This window comes from Hetaerina americana, unplaced genomic scaffold, assembly GCF_022747635.1.
Source record: "Hetaerina americana unplaced genomic scaffold, ioHetAmer1.1.p SCAF_107, whole genome shotgun sequence".
Taxonomy (NCBI): Eukaryota; Metazoa; Arthropoda; class Insecta; order Odonata; family Calopterygidae; genus Hetaerina; species Hetaerina americana.
The window spans coordinates 1,149,140-1,171,224 of NW_027286148.1; the positions used below are offsets into that span (position 1 = coordinate 1,149,140).

At 35.7% G+C, this 22,085-nt stretch overlaps 1 protein-coding gene across 1 annotated transcript; it reads left to right on the top strand.

The window, feature by feature from the left end:
* The first annotated feature begins 1,699 nt into the window (after positions 1-1,699).
* On the top strand, positions 1,700-19,115 carry LOC139700724 (farnesol dehydrogenase-like). The gene is made up of 7 exons (XM_071599172.1): positions 1,700-1,831; positions 5,378-5,549; positions 7,113-7,217; positions 13,602-13,737; positions 14,759-14,888; positions 18,536-18,685; positions 19,059-19,115. Exons 1-7 carry the CDS (start codon positions 1,700-1,702, stop codon positions 19,113-19,115), a joined length of 882 nt encoding a protein of 293 aa, XP_071455273.1.
* The last annotated feature ends 2,970 nt before the right edge of the window (positions 19,116-22,085 follow it).

A 22,085-nucleotide genomic window follows, 5' to 3' on the forward strand; every position in this document is an offset into this window, starting at 1 on the left:
CTCACTCTAAGTACCCTCCACAAAGCACCTTGAGTAGGGATTGAGATACCACTGGAAAAAATATTTAACACCGCCGGGATTCGATCCCGGGCCCTATGGATGGGAAGCAGGTACGACAGCCACCGAACCATCTCGATCCCCCAATCCCCATTTTGAAACCAACCTAAACTGCTCAAATGACAAATGTTGTTAATGCAATTACCATGTTCACATGCACTAATGAGCAATCTTATTTGTTAATATAACAGGATATGTCAATTATCTCATTGCCAAGTTAACATTCACATTAGCTACTTATTAGAACTAACCAGACATTATAAAACTGGGCTTTAAAAGTTTAAAATTTCAGCATTATAACATGTTTGAAAGTGGTTTATAATTAATGTTCTGAATGCATTATCCAGGATGTCTCTGGTGAAACTTCAATTCATGTTTCAGGCTTATTCTGAATACATTTCCGTCCTTTAGAATGTTCCATCAACTGAGTCGAGTTTGAGATAAGTCAGCTACCCAATAAACTATTTGTTGTGAGCAACTAGGTTTGACTGGATTTTGGGAAACCAGAGATAGTCCAGAGAAAGATGCTGATCCCCTTACCCTGATATGTAAAATTGACAGGATGATACATAGCTTAGTTAGAGGTGAGATCTATCCTCATGCTGCAGACAAATGAAACATACATTCGTCCAGAATCAAAACCTACAAGACCCATGTATGTGACTATTTAGGGAAAACATCATTTTTTAGTGAATTAAGCAAACACACATGAAAATCTGAAGTTTGTTCCAAATACAGTATATTCAAGCCTCCTTAATAGAGCATGCTGAGGGTAACAGCATGATTTTGATAACCCATTCCCCTTATATTGCAAGCAATCAGTCATATTAGTGAGGAAGCGCATCTGTCAGCACCACCCGTGCAAGTTTTGTAGTGTTTCAGCAACTTTGAAGATTTTTAACCAAAATATGATGGCCAGATCTTCTGCTGATATTCACTTCCTCAGCAGCTTCAATAATTTTTTCCCAGTACTACAAAAATTCAATGAATTACCCAGACATGACCATCATCCATTGATGCAGATGGTCATTCAGTCAGGGGTTCTGTAAATGAGCATCATTCTTGACTCCTTATGAGGTCATTCGTAATACCAAGTTTCTCTTTGAGAGTCCCTCAAAAACATCGGTTTGTTGAACAATTAAAATATCTCTGAAAAACTATTACCAAGGTTGGAGCAAAATTTTTCATGCTTCCTTCAAGACCTATGATTGCTCAATTTTATGGTGTATTAAGTGCTACGGGTTGATGAAAATGTACCCAGTGCTTGAGTCAATTCATTATTATAAGGTTTATATTTGCACATGATATGACACTCAAATAAGGATATGTGAATTTTAGCACAGATGGGCACATCCACTTTCTAATGTGTATTAGGTAGTGTATTATTTGAGATGATAATTTCCCATTTTGTGACAAAGGTACATATTTTCCCTTGGTACCATATTTTTTTCACCCTTATTTAATGTGGTTGACAGAAAATGCATGACTTGTTTTGGGCTAGAGATTGTCATTTCTTTTCAATGTAATACTCCCTCCCATGTTCCCCTTGTTGAACAGCAGTGAAGGCGCAGTCCCCTCTTGGCACTCCAACAAGCAACCCTTCCCCTGTACTCAGCAGTGGATTACCAGTAAACTCTCCAGGATGGAGCGTTGGGCTGGTCGAGTGGCCGTGGTGACAGGGGCCAGCGCAGGCATTGGTGCCTCCATAGTGACAGCATTGGTGGACCATGGTATGATTGTAATTGGACTGGCCAGGAGGGTTGAACTCGTGAAGGTAGGCTGGGGTGAAGCAAATGCCGCTGAAGATGTGTGACAAACTAATTCTATAAAATGACACTGGAATCAGAAAAGCAATGTCAACTAATAATGGTTGTAGGTGTCCAAAAGAATAAGTAACATTGCTTAGCCTGAGTTTACCACTCCATCACTGCAAGTGTATACTGTGTGCACCAAAGGACAAAATCATCGATAGTGGCCTTCAGTTCCTCTCAATCTCTCTCGATGCTGATTTGTTTTGAAAAAAAAGAAACTATCTGCTAGGATGCAGAACTCAGGTCATAGGCTTGCACTGTTTCTCATATAATAATTATGTTTAAAGATGATTGAATGAAAGGTAAACAAAGATGAATTTTTAGATAAAAAAGTGGTGAAGAAGAGGTAATACTTGATTTAAGAATGGTAGGTGGTTTATTTGATAGAATATGCAACTATTGAAATATTGTTTAATACTGAAATTAAGTACATTAACTGATTGTGATGAAGACTGGTTAGTAACAATTTTCCACAAGATAAGTGTTATTGTATGACTGGGTTTTGATGTATAACATCATTTTCAGGTAACAAAATGAAGACAGCACTTGTTGCAGAAAAATATAATACAAAGATATTTATTTTTTAGAAATACCAATTTTGAGTAGTATTTGGGAAAAATTAAATGTTCAAATGTGAAAGAGAGTATCAAAGTAAAATTTTATTCCATTTATTGTTCTTTGAGCCGAATCATTTATTTTTCTTTGTCTACTAATAATGAAAAATTGAAAACCATTGCTTGAGGTTGCATTAAGCATACAAAAATAAACAGCAACGTAGTTTGACCGGAAAATGCTTTTTTCAAACATTTAAACATTCAAATCTTTGTCAAAATGAAATTTTTAGAAAATTTATTTCACAAAAAATGCATTAAAATTTTCATTTTTAAATTAGCTAATGATTGAGAATACTTGACCTCGCATGGGATACCATTTGGAACCCCCAACAGCCATGAAGTATTTTTGTTATGCATGTATCCTGTGTTGAGGAACATGAACAATCAGAAGATATTCTGAGGGCAACAATTCTGTCCTGACAGTGAAAATATGTAACGGATTTGTTTTTATTTTGTACTTGAGTATTTAGTGGTACCATTGAGTAAGTTCTATGCGCAAGTAATAATACAGAACTTGGAAAAAAATTATTTTATTCTACATTTAATATCAAACTGGATTACTTCCTTATGATATGCTAAACATTGATTTAATTTTTTAATAATTAAAGCAGCATTGTTCATGACTGAAGCACCAGTTGAATCTCAGGGCTAAGTTTCCCTGTTTTAGCATGATATTCAAAACAAGAGTAATTGAAATGATGGATCATAGGACATGAGACACAGTATTTGAAGAGGTAACAATTTTATCTCGTTCATAAATTTGTATAGGATCACATTAACTTTATTGAATGCAGCAAGGCGAGTTTACCTGATCAAATTATTGGCCAGTGCAACCCCAAAGTATTTGGGCAGGGACTTAGTAAAACTGACACACCAGTTCTCAAGAGATCATAGAAATCAATCCAAATATTTTAACTTTATTTGAACACGCATGGTATGCCATCCAGAACTCCCTTTAAGAGATTTAGCCAGCGGCATGAGTTATAGAATGGAAGTTAATGATTCCAAGTCATAGATTACCAAGATGTATTGACATAGATTTGCTAAAGCTCAGTACAAAAATGTTTGCTGCCCAAGAACTGATGAAAATATATAATTTTAACGTTCTTTTATAATAATGGCTTTAACTTGTTCAAAGAGTAGTGGCTGTAGATCTTTAGACCTTTTGAGCTACTAATGTACTGACAGAGTTTTACGAGATCAAAAATGTACAAAGACAAATAAAGGGGTCAGATTGCTGAGGATCATTGTTTTTATATCATTCCTTTTTCTTACCTTGGATAGCCATAATTTCATTCCATACTTCTTTTTTTAAACGATTTAGTCTTACCTAAATATTGTAATAGAAATACTATAATCATTTTCAGAATTTTCTATTACAAAGTGAAAATTACACACGTGAAACTATAAACAAAAATTATTTTTTAAGACAAAAGGTAATACAAAAGCTGACAAACCCTTATTCACGAATGAGCTAAAATACAGTATATTAATGGATAATGTAAGTGATTTAAATAGGACTGTGTACATAGAAGGCGTGGTAATTAAATAACTGGCCTAGAGCTGCTACTGGCAAACAGCAAGCATGTCACAGCAGGTTTGAACATGTCTGTGTATGTTGATGTTTCCCCCACCCTAAGCTCAATGGGCACAGTTGTACATCTTTCAGTGTTGCTGTGGCATTCAGCCCATCTTTGCGCTTTCATCTGGTGGAACAGATTCAGATTTGGAAATGAATATTTATCATGCACGCAAGTTTTTGAGTGCTTGAAAGTTTGAAGGAGGGACATCAAATGACTGAATGTGCTCTGTGCCCTGGACCACCTTAAACATAAAAAATGGGCAGAAACATCCAGAATATCGGTAAAGGGATCAATGAAAATTGTTGTCTATATGTCTGAGCTCTTGCCAAAATCTCTGGAATTAACAAAGAAAGTGTCTATCTAGATAGAAGTGTCTATCAGATTTTGCATGAATCATTCAACATGCAGAAAGTAATAGTACCAAATTTTTAGACAAAGTGATTACTTGTGATGAATCATGGTTTTTTTTACCTATGATCATGAAACAAAGTGTTAGGCAATGCATTGGAAGAGCCCAAACTCACCACGACAAAAAGGCAAAAATGAATAAATCAGCATTCAAAGCCAAAGCCAAGAATATTGTTTTTTTTATTACTGTAGAATTATCTATGTTCACTAGGTCCCTGAAGGTCAGACAGTCAATTAACATTATTACATTGTGGTTCTAAACTGTCCTTTGTGTATGAGTGAGGAGATGAAGACCTGATTTGTGGAAGAGAAATTCCTGGATGCTTCACCAAGACAATGACATGCCAGTCCATTCTTCCTTGTCTCTGAAAGAGCTCTTTGCAAAATACGGTATCCCTGTGTTGGACCACCCATCATAGTCACGGGACCTGGCCGCCTGACTTTTTAATTTCTTAAGGTCAAATTGTTGCTTGAGAGGACTACTTGACTATGTAGAAGCATTGAAAGCAAGATTGATGGAGGTTCTAAACAAGCAAACAGAAGAGAACTTTCAACACTGCTTTGAACATTAGGAGATTTGTATCAAGCGTTGTAGGGATAAGAAAAGGAGAGTACATTGAAGGTGATAAACTTTCCAGTAAAATTGGTGGTCAATGAAATTTTTTGTAACACCCACTCAGTTATTAAATTACCACATTTCATGTGTGATGAAGAAAATGAAGAAATGATATCGTTGATAATTCATGTACATGGCAAATTAATTATGGGTTTGAATATCTATGAATATTGAGGGGCATAAGAATATTTAGGCTAATCTATCTTGAGGCTAAGAATGGACTCCATAAAAATGTTGAATCTGCTGAATTGTGCCTCCTTTCTTCTTTCTTTGGTTGCATCGGGCAAGGAGCTGGCCAAGAAACTTTTAAATCACAAGGGTGTACTGTATGCCCTCAAGGCGGATGTGAGCAAGGAGGAGGATGTTGTAGCTGCCTTTGACTGGATCCAGCAGTCCTTTGGGGTGGTGCATGTCCTCATCAATAACGCAGGCTATGCCCCCTTCACCTCCATCTCAAAACGTGAGTGGAACTGTCTTTACACTTGCTCCAGAAAAAACGGCCAGAGTTTAATAAAGGACAAACAAATGCAAAGCGTAAAAGGATTGGAACTTGAGGGAAAACTCGAAAACTTGTGATGCAAAACTTGTTATGGATACTTCAGAGAGGCACTGAACAAAGAGATATATTTATTGTCACAAGAGTAAGATTTCAAATTCATTCTCTCAAGTGTATTAGCGGCCATCAGCAGAAAAAGGCACTGTGGTGACTCCTACATTGATCTCTTGATTAAATAAAAAAAAATTGATGCAGTGAATAATAATGGTTGAATATCACTAATATACTGTTATTCATGGAAATATTTCCCCTAGGATAAGGCCCGAGTTTGGTGCCTGGCCTGCTCTCACTGAATGAGGCCAAAAATTTCCCAGGTGAAAAGAAATTTTAAATCGCAATTTGTAATTTCTTAATAATACGTATTATTAATTCAGTTTTTTTTGCATGCTTTCCTGCCTCTCTTAATTTTGCTATTTCATTTCCTTCCATTGTATCTGCTGGGTGCCTATTACCACCTTTACCCAATGATTTCAGTTGAATTAAAATTAAATTTTTAAGTGTTTATAGTTGCTCTAAGTCAAAATAAATAGCTGGAACCAAATGTTTATGAAGAAAGAAATCAAGTGATTGTCTAATGATAATATTGAAATCACTAATGTGCCTGTTAATGTCTATCACATTTCATTCTAAGTCATCAGGAACAATCAAATCATATCAATAATTACATTATATTAGCTGATGCAAAATCAAGCTAAATTGAATTTGTCTCACACTTGTGGTTGATTATATATTTGAAATAGTGAAAAAGCGTTGATCCTTGATCATAGCTGCCTCTGGCTAATACTTTCATAGTTTATGTACCTAAATCTGAACACACTCAAATTGGAAGAGTATAGCATTGATATATTTCGTGATGCAATATTGAAGCCCAATCTCTGGCGGTAGAATTGTTGTTTAGGAAATTATTCTTTTCCACTGCTATGCCTACTAACACAAGCAGGTGAAATGTATCGCTTAATACTCCTTAATATAAACTTTCAGTGCATGTGCAACAAAATAGTGGAACTAGAGGTCCTAGTGAGTGATTATAAACCTGGCGTGATTTGTTTAAATGAACACCTTATTTTGGGTGAATTAAGTGTTTTTCATGCACTGGGCTATGTTTTGGCTGACAGCTTCTGCTGATCAGTGCATAAAAACGGTGGCATTCTAATCTTAGTCCAAGTGCATCATTCCCCAGTTGATTTCTGATGCCATTTTCTGAACGAAGAACTAGGATTTGAATCTAGTGTAGTGCAGATTCACCTGAAAGACTGTGACTTATTTGTAACTACTGTTTACTGTCCTCCCTCAAGTAAATATGCAATATTCCTTAACAAATGACAGAACTATTGAAAATAACTCATGATTCTGTTCAATGTCCTCTACTAATCATAACTGTAAACTTTAATGGTAATCGTCTGGTGTATTTTAGATCAAAGCACGAATTTCTCAATTTACAATCATCATACCTTCATACCACCACAGCTGAACCCACAAGAGTTCATCCTTCCTCTGGAGCCCTCATTGATAACATTCTGACCAACATCGAGTCAGAATTAATAGCAACCAAGGTATACCCAACAGATTTAGGCAAGATGTAGTGGAAGTTCATCATCATGAGAAAAACAAATTTACACTTTTCCATAGTTTTGTTTGTAATGCACTATGCATTTTAGTTCATTGAACCATCTTCAGGTACAAGACAAGATTCAAATTGTAATACATCATATTTATACCTGTTTGAAGAAAGGTGGAGGGAAGAAAATAGTGAGGAGTAAGGTAGGTGGGGACAAAGAGGGTAAATATGGAAAACCCAAATAAACAGAGAAACTGAAGAAATGGAGAGGTAAAAAGATAAACGCCATAGCTCTGTCCCCACTATTAGCATAAATATTTATGGGCAATTCAGATTCATAATTATTTAGCTCTGTCTATCCAATCCTAACCAATATTTTCTTCTGGTACGGGTATATGGACGACATCATCTGCTGTTGGACTGGGAGTATAAGAAAACTAGACAGTTTACTCAATCTTTTAAATGCTTTATACACCAAAATTAAGCTCACCATGGAAATCGAATTGGGGAAAGAGTTGAACTTTCTTGACCTTCTCATATCTATCATAGATGAAAAACATAGTTTTAGCATATACAGGAAACCATGTTACAGTGATGTGATCATCCCAGCCGATTTCTGCCACCCTATAAACCAGAAACTGTCAGTCTCCCAATCTATGATACATCTACTTATTGATTTACCCCTAACTATAAAAAATTTCAACCATGATCTGGATACTATAAAATCAACAGCAGTATTCAATGGCTATAGTGTAAACATTGTCACCAATCTCTTAAAGAAAAAAATAAAATTTAAAGCTATTTTTCAGCTATACTTCCTTATTTCCACTCAAGAAAAGACCAAAAAGTGGTGCCATCTATTGTTTGTAGGTGATCTTTCTAGCAAGATTACCCAAAAATGTAATGAAGGAAATTTAATATATCAATTTATAATCCGCATACTCTGGGGAAAATCCTTTGCTGCAACAAAGACAAACTAGAACCCCTCTTACAATCCGGCATTTACAAAGTGAAGTATGACTTCTGTGACATGTGACACATAGGCCAGATTGGCAGAAGTTTCAAGACTAGGATAAAAGAACATGAAAGATGCTGGAGGGCTTTTGATGGGGCATCACTCCTAGCTAATCATCTTGTACAATCATCCCACTCAAGTATATTTAATCCTGAGATTCTACACTATGAAAATAAGGGCAAAAGACTTGATATTTTAGAGCAACTTGATATTGCAAAATTGAATATGAATGTTCTTTTAAAAGACAATATATTTATAAACCATTCTTCTCTCCTCAGAATTCCGTTTCCACAGCAAAAAGTGAAACTCCCTCTCTCCTAATAACTCCAACCTTCGCGTATTTTCCCATCCACCCACCCCCTGCCCTCCTCTCTCAGTATGTGTCGAACAACCCTTCCCTGATAATGTCGTCCTTAGAATCTCTTACACCTCATCCCTCAACCTACCTCTATCCCTTCCATGTTCCCTTCCCACTTAACCCTTCTTTATTCTTCCCTCCTTCCTGCCGCCAGCTATGCGCCACTGTCCTCCCAAATAATGACCACAAGCGCCTATCTTCCCTCCCCAATTTTTACCTCTCCATTTCTTTAGTTTCGCTGTTTCTTTGGGATTTCCATATTTCCCTATTTGTCTCTGCCTACCTTACCCCTCACCCTTTTCTTCCCCCCTTCCTCAAGCAGGTATAAATATGATGTATCACAATTTGGATCTTGTCTTGTCCTTGAAGATGGTTTGATGAACTGAAATGCATTGTAAGTTACAAATAAATCTGTGGAAAAGTGCAAATTTGTTTCTCTCACAATGTTATTCAGTCAAATAAGTCGACACATTAACTTACACAATAATGAAACACAGTTTAAAAGGTGTTTCTCAGATGAAAATTCAATCAATTTTTTTGCATTAATTTAATTACCACGATTGGACCAGTGCGTACTGTACTCATTCTTTTGATGATGGCTTCAATTACTTTTAAACCACCTATCTATATTTTTTATCTCTGCTTTCACTTCATCCCTTGAAAGTCCAGAAAATTTTCTAAATTAAGAATAAGATGAAGTCCAATATCTATCAAGATGAATGAAAAATGCAACTGCTTATCAAAAAAATTTACCAGCCTCTACCTATCAGCCAGAATATTCAACCTTAAAAAAATACATGACCACCCTTTTAAATCCCAAAAAGTCTTTCAATAATTACAGCCACAAATAAAGCCAAAGAAATCTGGAAAATTGTAAATGAACCAAAGCCTTAAAAGAATATAAATTCTGATCTCAAATTGATGGATTCTACCAATCAAGTTCATCCTCTGATGCTGAACTAAGGTATATCATCTAAAAACTACATAACAAGTTCACCTCAGGCTTAGATGGCCTTCCAAACTTAATACAAAAAATATCTTTCCCAACCATTAAACAGCCTTTACTTTTCTTGTAAATGGATGTTTGATTTGGTGAGTTCCCTTCTCCACTCAAAGTAACCAAAGTCATACCCTTATATAAGAGCAAGGGTAATAAACTACATATAGCCGTGTAGCCCAATTTCCTTATTAAATCTATTTAAATTTTTGAAACAGTTCTTTATAACTGGCAAATGACCTACTTGGAAACCCACAATCTACTATCCACCTCTTAACATGGCTTTAGGAAATGAAGGTCTACTTCCACTGCCTCATTTCAAGTTGTCAATAAATATTGTCTGAACTGGACAATAGATCTGAATCTGCAGCAATTTTCTTAAACTTCTCCAAGGTTTTTGACCATGTTAACCATCAACTACTATTGTAAAAACTCTCTAGCTTTGGCATAAGAGGTTTATCTTTTGATTGGAGCAAGTCATAATTAAGTAAAAGACTATAATGTGTTTCCCTATACCAAAAAAGGATGAGATATGTGTCACCTCCCAAATTTATCAAATCCTGTTTCCCTCAGAGCTCTGCCCTGGGACCAGTTCTTTTCCTTTTTTACATCGATCACCTCCCAGGTAGACTACATCCCTTGCCTGGTAAACTCCCAGTTCTCTATGCTGATGACACCAATGTAGACATCAATGATTTGCTGTCTAAGTCAATCCATGCTAAACTTCTGCTAGATGAGTGGTGCAAGCATAGCTCCCACTTCCTCAACGTGGATATATCAAGCTTAGTATACTTTTACAAAAATAAGCCAAAAGCTAACATCTCTTTCAATATTGATGCGAAATTAATTCCACAAAATACCAGTTCTTGCTTCCTGAGCATTGAAACAGATAGTAAATTATCTTGGGATGTTTATATTAACAAGGTACATAGTAAATTAAGCTCTAATTACTTTCTCATCAGAGCAATCAGGCACACTGCCAGCAATGATATCCTAACAGCTGTGTATTATGGTTTTCTGTGCACATGTGATGTACATGTGATATTTCCCGGGGTTCCTCACCAAAGGCCATTAGGATATTAAAATACAAAAAAGGGCTTTTCAAAGAATATTCAATGCAACCTGTCGCCTCCTTTTTAAAAAGCTTCATATTCTGCCTCTTCCATGTATGTATATATAGTATGTACAAAAATCATCAGTGTTAAGTGCAACATCCAATTCTACAATAGCAATCAATATTATTATACTTATAATATCAGGACCTCTAAAAACCAACCAGCGCCTAAAAATATAGGCCTCATTCTTTTTAATAAGTTACCTGACAGTGTAAAGAATCTCAATAAAATGTCACCATTGAAAAAATTGCAAATATCTGTTAAAACGTATCTTTTTCTCTGTCGATGAATATCTACAATTATAATTAGCCATTGTATAATTTTCTTTGATTTGTTCAATATATGCTCAACAAATCCTTTGACAAAATAAATGATTTGTTTTGATATGCAATGAAAACTCTACTTTGTGCTAAATTTAAGGGAGCAATTCCCATATTTCTCCACACTTAGTTATAAGGGACTTATTAAAACTATAACAAAAACATACCACCTAATTCTAGCCATCAATACACTTTTGGTGGCCTGCTTATGCAATGCAAATGTAAATTATAGTATGGGTTGACGGAAAAAAATGTATGCTCATGAATTCATCCCATAGGCATGAAAACTCTCAAAAGACAGACACATTTCAATGAAAGAATCTACTGCAATTATGAGCATTCATCAGAAGTTGTTTGTGAGTTTCATAGACATTGAAATAATAAATGTCATGTTATCAAGATTTATGATAAAAACCAAGTAATCACATGTATTTATACATGGGCATCTTAATGTACAACTATTGCTGTAGTTCCATTTCATGAATAAGGTATTTAAATAAGCTAACTGTGTTGAAAGAGAGAAAGAAAGCCTTCAGGGCCCTCCAATCCGATCATGCAGTACCTTGAAATATACCAATCCTTAGATATCTGCACAATTGAGAGTCTAGTTCAAGCTTTCCCCACTTCATTAATGAAATGCAATATAATCGCAGTTTTTTGACTAATACAACTTGATTCTCAAAGAAAATATTGTAGTAATATTCTCCCTGAAGGTTACTGAAACATTAGAATTCTTGATTCTTTCTGAAATTGAATGGTTGTGGTGGAATAACTGGGGGAACATAATTGTTCACAATGATCATGGAAATAATTAGGGTCATTAGGGATGGAAAGAGAAGATTCCTTGAATATCCTCTGTTTTGTGGGTCTCATCACATTTTTCCTGAGTGAAATTACTATCCACTGTGTTCATCCAGCCAAAATGAGTATGTATGAATGCAAAATGGGTATTTTTTCCACTTTCAATGGGTGCTACCATCTGCTTTATTTTCAAACACCAAGTAAACTAATCCCAGAATACAATCATCACTTTAATGTGATGCCACAACTACAAAGTACCCCGCAAGCTGATGCATGGGCGTGTGGCAGGGGATATTAAGTCACCTCCCATAAAAGAGAATAAAACCATGTCAAACCAACTGCCAAACCAAACAAAATTCATATGATTATACACCCACAGAGGCGAATGCAATATTCACATGGAAATCTTTTTAACTCACACGCATGCAAATACATTTACTAGCATTAATATATATATATATATATATATATATATATATATATATATATATATATATATATATATATATATATATATATATATATATGTATGTATCCTTTTTTTCTTCACAACATTTAATATTGTCCTGACTTGTAAATGGAATGTCTTTAATGTTTCTATAGTGACTTTGGTTCTTACGATAATGATTCCTGATTGCCTGACTGTAACATGTATTTGTATCTACAGGTATGTGTACTGGAATTGATCTCCCTTATCTTATCTTTGTGGCCTGACCTACCTAAATAGTGCGGGGGGGGGGGGGGACATGCTAGGGCAGCACCAAAGGAAATAAATACACTTTTTCAAAGGAGTTAAGTGCATCACCCCATAGGTAGTTGTCAAATGACCCAAAAACAAGAAATTTCAAAATTTTGAACCTAAGCAACCATGTCCAGCCATGCCTCAGCGAGGAGAAGCAAATGGAATCATCAGTTTTTTGATGATTTCCCTTCTTCTGGTGATATTCAAAATGAAAAACTCAGAAGTCACATCCAAAACAGAATCTCTTGAGTTTATACTATCATATTTAAGAATCAAATTGGCTTGCTTGTAGTTTCAGGGCATTACCTTGCCACATTCATTTTCCTTTTGTTACCTAGCTTCTTCCTAAGGGCATCACAGATGCAAATATGTTATCAAACTTTTGCTCTTTTCTCTTCCATCTCCACATATTAATTGCTTTTATGCCAATCATTTAAATTAATGTGTTTTTTTAGATACAGGATAGTTATCAAAAGATGATAATATCAGGAAAAATATCAATATACTTCACCATATTCAGTTCAATATTCAAACCGTCCATTTAAATTCACTTTATTGTCTGCAAAAAATAGACACTGGTTGTTTACACCACTAAAAGAGTGAACCTGCTTAAAAACAAGATCGCTGTGATTATATCTTGCACAAGCTGGGAGGAAAAACTGTCAAAAGAAAGAGTAAGTCAGGGAGGATATAAAAACCTGTATTTTAAAAATATGAAGTATTTAATGAAATACTAAAGAGGAACTAGGAATAATACTATGCTTGCAAAGCCTCCTAAACACATAAAATTACCCAAGTCCAAAAAAACCAACCATGAAAGACACATGTATTGCATATTGAAATACTGGGTGAAATTAAGGTGAACCATAAGACAATAGAAAATTAATAATAAAGAATAACAACCAGAAGATAAGTTGACACTGATAATATTTCAGTTTCAAAATCCTGTGGTGAACATAAGATAGAGGTATGGATGGAACAGAAGTTTAATTTTAGGCCCTTAAAATGGTCATTATTATTGACCACATTGCATCTTCTCCACACCCACAGTTCAGAAAGAGGAGTATAAAAAGATCCACACGTGCTTCAACACCAACGTAATGGGAGTCATTATGTGCACCAACAAGGCAATCAAAATCATGAGAGAGAGTGAGATAGATCGTGGACACATCATCAACATCAACAGGTATGCCCTATCTGGCCAGTTATCCCTAGTGCAAATCCTTTATGCAAATGGTTTTCACAATGAGACTGAGAATTTTCCAGGATACAAGTTACAGAGCTTGTATCTTGGAAAGGATCAAATTATTAATATTAATTTTAAAATGGCTTTTCTCATATGATACATCTCGAGAAAACTGGATTTTAAGGACAGAATATAATATCTCTTGTTATGACTCTGGAATATGTGTGGAGAGAAGTGGTATAAATGCATTCCTCTCCCATTTCCTAACCCAAACTCATCTATAGAGCCTAGGCAGTTGTCTCCACCATATGTAACCAATGATGATCCTCAGAACCACTTTTGCGGCATATGGCATTAAAAACAATTTCTTTTGTTTTTCCCATTCTTTGGAATTATTAATTTTTTGCACAGTCTTTCTCGACTTCATTTCCCTTATTGCTTTATTATCCTGCTCCTATAAAAAATAATATTAATAACCATCTTGGACTCAGGCCTAGTTTATCTATGTCACACTCCCTTTCCTTTTCTTAACTGGCCAGCATATCTTATATACCCCATAAAGCTCTTATACTCATTCTATCCACCTCTCCTGAATCTCTTCTGGTTCTTCTTATAACTTCTTAGTCTTACAGGTTGCATGGTTTATCTAAATGACCGCTAATGACAAATCAATGATTTGGACAGGATAAAACAGATGGTGAAAAGTAGCTTCATCTCCATGCTGGTATTTTTTTTATTATCTGCAATAGTTTATATTGTGTGAAAGTTTAATTGATGAAAGAGAGTTCTTTAAAAAAAATACTTTTACATGCTTACCTATACTCAATTGACAAATGCAGTATATGCACCAGCAATATTCATAGCTACCATCATCATTATTAATTGGCTTCTGATTTACAGAACTATTGCTCTCTCTATAGAACCTAGAGGTGTTCTCTAGTTATTACAAATAATCATATGAATAACTCCATGTTTGCATTAATAGTAACAATTTGTCTCTGCTTTTTGTATATTTTTGCAGTGTTGTCGGCCACTACGTTACCAATAACACTGGGTTCTTTGCCTACAATGCATCCAAGAATGCCCTCACAGTTGTCACAGAGGGAGTCTGCCAGGAGCTTCGGGAAGCCAAGTCAAAAATAAGGGTTACTGTGAGTGTGGTTTCATTTCTATTTGTTCACTCATATTTCTCTTGTCAATCATTAGTCAACTGTGTATAATTCCAGTGGAGCCTAGTATCCCTGATGAATATTTAATTCAATCAGGATCAGACAAGCTGGAATAGCCTCTACGGGGATATAAAGTATGAAAAATATTGCTGCTGATATTTACTTTTTTTTGAATAAAGGACTTCATAATTGAATTGTTTATGATAAATGGTTAAGGTAAGCATTGAGAAAAATTAATCAGGTCGGTCTAGAATATGTTATGGATGAAAATCACATAAACATGTATGGGCTCAGGAGTGTGATGAACTTCTCATGTCAACTATAATAATTTGTAGCTATATTTATTGAATACATACATACCCTTAAGGAAATTCATTTTCAGGATTTACAAAGTCAGGATGGTCTCATATGAGTAATTTAAAATATTTCCTCCATTTTTTCAATATCCTCACTAAGTGGATCAAAATATTATTAATAGATTTTATTTACCTACTTTACATTGCTATGGAACATATTCTGTAATATTAACAGATTGAAGGTCAGTTGAAGGCATGGAAATGTGGAATGTACAAATTGGTGTTGAAAAAGAACTTGATTGAGTAAAATATGAACATGTCCATCAAAGATTGTACAAAGAGCTATCTATGGAAGATAAGATAGTGCAAGGAAAACTAATTTTATTAATACTGGGGCATGATTTGATTTGATTAAGGCCTGGATGCAATTTAGGAAACAGAGAGGAAAGGAATTTAAGAAGTTTAAAAGTGAATAAAAGGAGGAGATGGAAAAATTCTGCCATTAGGTACAATGAAGGAAAATATATCCAATGTACAGATTAGTTTGAAATGTCATAGTTAGTTACATTTTTCAATTCATAGCAATATTAAAATTTTAATTTGTGGCCATGCTTTGATCCTAGATTTGTACATATATGATCTCAGTAGCCTTAATTGGATATCATTAAAAAATATCATACAAATAAAAATTGAAGGCATTATTGTCATCCAACATACATCAGAGAGTATACAGGTTTTGCAAGCATTTATTATGCTACAAGGAGTATAAAGGGCACTATTGACAAAATACAAAAAACGAAAAACTATAATGTTTCCTCAAAAACTTATTGGTTATCACAGAAAAATTCATCTACAGAATATAACACTTCATTAGTTAAACGTTTTTCACTCTGTTTTTGAACATAACTTTAGATTTATAGGATGCAATGTACTCTAAAGATAATCATACAGTTTTTTTCTGCGAGGATGAAATTTTTCAAGAGACATCAGTTTTGCGGTGAGTGACATGTATTCAGTTAATTTGCATTCTTCATGTATTCGGTTCTTGCATTCAGCTAATTCCTTGTATCATACAAATTGATATCCTCAGCAAGGTGGGTGCAAAGGCATCCCACTGGGCTATTTGAGTGATGCTTACATGTAAAAAGCACTGTTGAGGAAGGCAGTGGTGAATTACCTGAGTCATAATTTCCATCACAAATATTTGGATGAACAGGAAAAAAAAGGAATCCTAGAAGTTACAAGACTTGATGGGAACTTAAGAAATATCTAAGTGTGGACATGGGAATGAAAGCAGTTGGAGAAAGGTCAGTTGAGCTTAATAACTGAGTAGAAGGAGATGCAAAGGAAATGGTAGGGAATTGGAGAATTGGTAAGTCATGGTTCAAGAGAGGGATACTTAAAGAGGATGAATGCATTAGTAAAATGAAATGACCATTAACACAGAAGGGTGTAGGACTCTGTAGACCAAGCTAAATAATATTAAGGCAAGAAAGTAATGGAGTAAAATATTGTGGTGGAGAGATCAGTGCAATAATACCGAAAAATTTTAGATTCAAACTAAATTGATATTCATAAGAAGATGAGAAGATTGTCAAGATGTATCATGGAAAAACTATACCACCAATTAATAGAGCCAGAAGAGATTCAGGTAAAATGGCAAAAATAACATAGAAGAGTTCAATGGTAAAGATATTAGGTCGGTCAGTCTAGATAAAGAAAGGGGATGTAATGTAGAGAAGGCTAGCCTGAATCCAGGAATACAATGTAGGGAGGTAGAAAAAGCCCCAGGGAGATTGAATCTAACAAGGCAGTAGGAATACATTTTCCCCACAGAATTAATACAGAGCTTAGGGCAAAATAGCAGGGATTTTTTGACCTTGCAGACAATGTTCATGAGGAAGAAATTTGGCCAAAATATTTCCTCTGGTCAATGAAAGGAGCTGCACTGAGTAAACACCATAGGAAAATAAGTTAAATATCATATATAGCAGAGTTAGTTCAGAGGGCCATCAATAAGATTTTTAAAATGGATTAATTGATTATGTAGGCAAATATCAATTAGAGATTTAAAAAGGGAGAGGAATACATGATGCCATTGCAGTGATGAGACCATTAATAGAAAGGAACGCAGATTATAATTAAGATGCTATTGCAAGCTTCATGGATTTTGTTTGAATGTGTATAGTGGGCAAAATATTGGAGATGTTGCAAAATAAGGAGGTTAACTAGAAGGAAGTGACTTATTCAAAACTTTTGCCTTAATCAAACTTCATAGGTAAGGGTAGCAGAGAATCAACATGGACAGTTTTTGGCAGGGGAGTGCAAGCAACCTCACCAAAACCTTTCAACTCATATGGTTAGGATATGTAGGGTGAAAAGAGTTGAGCCGAGAATAAAAGGTGGCAAGATGAATATGTCCGTTAGATTTGCAGATATTGGAGCAATATCGAGTCAAACAAGTATCAAAAGGAAAACAAACACCAAGGGATTGAAGTTTTTAATGAGTGCTTCACTGGGAAAATGCAAGAGGAATGGGGTGAAGATGAACCAAAAGTTGATTTTTGAGGAGTTAGGGGGCTATTGTATTTAATATTTAAGTAAGATTGAGGAATCAGGTGGAGCAGTTGATATATTTTGGCAGTGATTCGGAAGAGAATGGGAATAGTAGCGGGGGGAGGGGGGGGGCAAAGAAGTACATTTGCTAATGATGCATTTGCAGGAAGAAGAGAACTCAGGATGGTATGTTGAGAAAATATGAGGCATAAAGATTACTTTAGGTATAGTGAGTGCAGTGCTTTATGAACATGAAACCTGGTTTTTGAGGTGATTTTTTAAAGCATATATTGGAGGCTTTTTAGATATGATTGCGGCAGAGAATGACGGTAGAAAAATAAGTTGGACAGCAAGTTACTGAATAAGGTGGGCAAAGAGAGGATGCTGTTGGGGGAAATCTAAAAAAGGCAGAGAACGGTTGTGAAGAAGTTATTCAGAGAGAAATAATATAGGCAGAGTAGAAGTTCTCATGATTCTTGGACAATGAAACAACAAAAACCTACTGTAATGCCTTGAATGAATTGATGAATTTTGATCAAACATTAAAAGAGAAAAAGAGTCATTCTGAGTATTTATCTTACTTATTGAGTATTTAAGAGTTGTGAGTATTTATCTTAGATGTGAATAAGAAAGAGAGATAATGCTGTCCCAAATTAATTTGCTAATCTTAACAATAATAAAGTAATAAATAACTCTCAGGTTTTTTGATGGTGTATTTACTTGAACCATCTTTGTATCTTTGCCCATCTAAGATTGTCTTTTTTCTTACACCTATAGAGCATCAGTCCTGGATTTGTGACTTCAGAAATGGGGATCACCAGTGGAATCCCTAACCTTGAGGAATTGATTGCCAAGCATCCTTTCCTCGATGCCAATAATGTGACAGAGTCTGTCATTCATGCCCTTTCAGCACCTCCCAATGTTCAGGTAGGATTGTGCTATAACAATGGTAAATTTCCTAAGAAAGATTCTACCTTCATTTTTGTCATATTTTTATACAAATTCTTAAAAAACAAGGACTCAAAAAATAGATTTAATCTTGAGGTTTAAGATAGTTGCTGAACCTGCTGTATGATGCAGTAAATACCTGCAGTATTTTTAACATTTAATTTACTTGATCATTTCAAAATTACCTTCAAGAAAACAAATAAATAAAAAGGGAAATTTAATGATACTGTCGGTGAAATAAAAAAATCTGTACTATTTTTTTCAATTTTGCCTGAGAAATGTGTACATAATAACAAGTAACAATCTTATTCTTATATGCACTTATCAATATATCACTTTATTCATTTTCCAGGTTGCGGAAGTAGTTGTTCGTCCAATTGGGGAAAAAACTCAACATTCTGTGAAATAATAGCAAGAGAGTTTTATTTTCTCATTCAATGACCATATACTAACATTAATGTGAATATAAAAATGTCCATCTCAACGATCAAACCCATTTATTACCAATAAAAATTATTTTCATTTGTACATGTAATTTAATGAACATTTTCAGGGATGATTTAGTGGTAGTTTTATTCCATAATGCCTTCTATTCCATAATTCCTCCTTTCTTTCTGCAATCACCAGATACGTAGGTCTTCAAACCATACCAGGAATACTCACTTGCAGCAGTCACCATCTCTGTGAAAACCCAAACTCCCTCTACAAATTCCTCCATAATCTACATAACATTCTACTCTGCTGTGGTTACATTGAGTCACTTCTCGATAAAAAATCCTCCAACACTTTCACCCGCTTAAACCTTCCCAAGGCACTCCCCCCACTCCCTCTAAATTAACACAACGATCTTCCCAGGAGTTATGTCTCTCAGATATATTCTGAAAGAACTCTTCCCCATTTTGACTAACCAAAAAAAATTGCAAAATTATAAATGCAAATGTCCCTCTGTTACTTTTCCTGTACCCGGCAATACATCGAATTTATTAAAATCAACCAGGCCTGTATCCAAATTCACTGCCATCCACAAATACACACTGGCACTCTGCAAAACATCAAAATGTAAAACATGTCCCGTCTTCACCACTCCTTGCCTCTCCTCTCAACTCACCGCTTCTCTCCCATCCCACGACACTCCCTCATGCACATCCTACAATATTGTCTATCAACTTATCTTCAGGCTCTGTCCCTCCTTCTACGATGGGCAGTGCACCAAACTCCTAAACATCCATATGGACAATCACTGCACCTCATTGTGCTTCTAAGTTTTAAATATCATCGTCACACTTTAAGTAAATCTATTCCTATTTTCTGCAATATACGAGTTTATTAGTTTTCTCAATCAACTCTATCAAAATTCGAAATCTACGATACAGAAAAACACGCCCTGATTGTATTCTATTCTCTATTGTATTGTATTGAGGGATAGGAAGCTAATCCGCAACCTGTACATGTCTCGGACTGCCAAGGTGTGAGTGGAGGATGGAGAGTCTGAATGGGCAGTGTTAGGGAGAGGAGAATGACAGGTCACCTCTGCTGTCCAACGTTTATGTGGAGGAAATTATCAAAGAGGGATGAAGCATTCGATATAGGAATGAAAATCGTTGGTGAATTCATACCATTACTAATGGTTTTTATAAATTTATTTTTGAATTTATTGTAGTACCCTGCAAGCCACCGATAGGGTGTGTAACAGGGGGTGAACACACACCAGACTAATTCTGACCCGAATATGACCTTAATGCCGTCGTACAATGTTATTTTGATCCCTTATCGTTCATGGAAAAAATGACATCTTAAGTCTATCTATTCTACACTTAATCTCTCTTATTTTATTGACATGATCTCTCCTACCGTATTACAATGGGGGTAATAATACATTTTCAACATTACTGCTAAAGAGACGCCCTTCCAATTAATGCGAGAGATTTAATCTATAATTTAACCTTCGCTCTGTGAGTGATTCCCAGTCTTCCTGCGCTAATATTTTGGATTCACTACTAATTATCGTGGGAACCTTTTACAAATCTAGCTTCTCTACGCTGCACGCGATCCAATTCGGCAATGGCCACTAAAGTAGGAGGAATAGCGTAGATTGGAGGCTTTTGAAATGTGGGTGTGGAGAAGGATAGAGAGAGTGAAATGGACGGAAAGGAAAACAAACAAGGAAGTGATAGTAAGCATGGTGGGTGAGGAGAGCGGCCTGTTGGTAGAAATCCATGGGAACTAACAACATGAATCCAGAGCATGCTGATATGCATTGGGATGTTGAAGACTGTGATAGAGGGGAGGCAAACGAGGAAGTTGAAAGAATAGGATAGGGAAGTTGGACGTAATAAAGTAAGGAAGGGAGTATGAGGAATTGTGGTATTACACTGCTGGGTGTCAGGTTGTGTTTTCTAAATGGAGACAAGGAATTGATCTCATTTTTGTACCGTTATGTCTGTGTCCAAATCCTACCGTGAACGGTAAAATATTATAAATAAATAATGCAAAATAATGACAATAAATTAAAAAATCAAAAAAATTATGGAAATTTGATGCTCATAATAGCATGGACATCACAAAGTGAAAATGGGTAAATAGTATGGCGATAACATTGATATAAAGGAGTGAATAAAATTCTTTTGAAATAACTCAAACTCCCGTTATTTATTGAACACACCTCGTGCGCCATATATCTCGGTCCACGCAGTGTTTCCAAAAACATATCTTACTAGTTAATTTGGAAAAAGAGTGCAATATATTTCTTCTTTAATAACCATTTTCGAGCAATTTGTCAAATTATGGAAATAAACCACAGAGATAGTTATACTGCGATTGCGTTGTGAAGAATGTCATCGCAGTTTTAATTCTCAGATCCTGTGCGAAATTTTGCTGATTCTGTAGTTCAAATCATGGTTTTAGCCGAAGTACTTAAATGCCTCATGTGATATAAAGTTAGGCTGAATGAGTTGAAAGACGCGTCCGAGAAATGTCCGCTTCGGAAGACGAATTCTTCGGAACGAAAACACATGGTTTGTCCCAAAAGTAGTTGGACTCAGTTGTTTCAAAAAAAAAGTCATTGGCAGAATTGATACATTCACTCAAAAGTCTTCGGAGTAGCGCCCTTGTGCGTCCACACACCGCTTGCCAGCTGATTTTCCACGCCTCGTACGTCTTCTGGAAGGCGGCGTCCGGAATGCTGCTGAGCTCCCTCGTCACGGTCGGTTGTAACGCTTCCGCCGATTCGTGATGACGTCCTTTCAGCACGAATTTGAGGTGAGGGAAGAGGAAGAAGTTGGTGGGTCAACATCAGGGCTGTAGGGGGGGCTGGAGCAGAGTTGCCGGACCAAGTAGTCCGTTGATCCGTTACTCAAAGAGAACTTACGGCACCAACTTC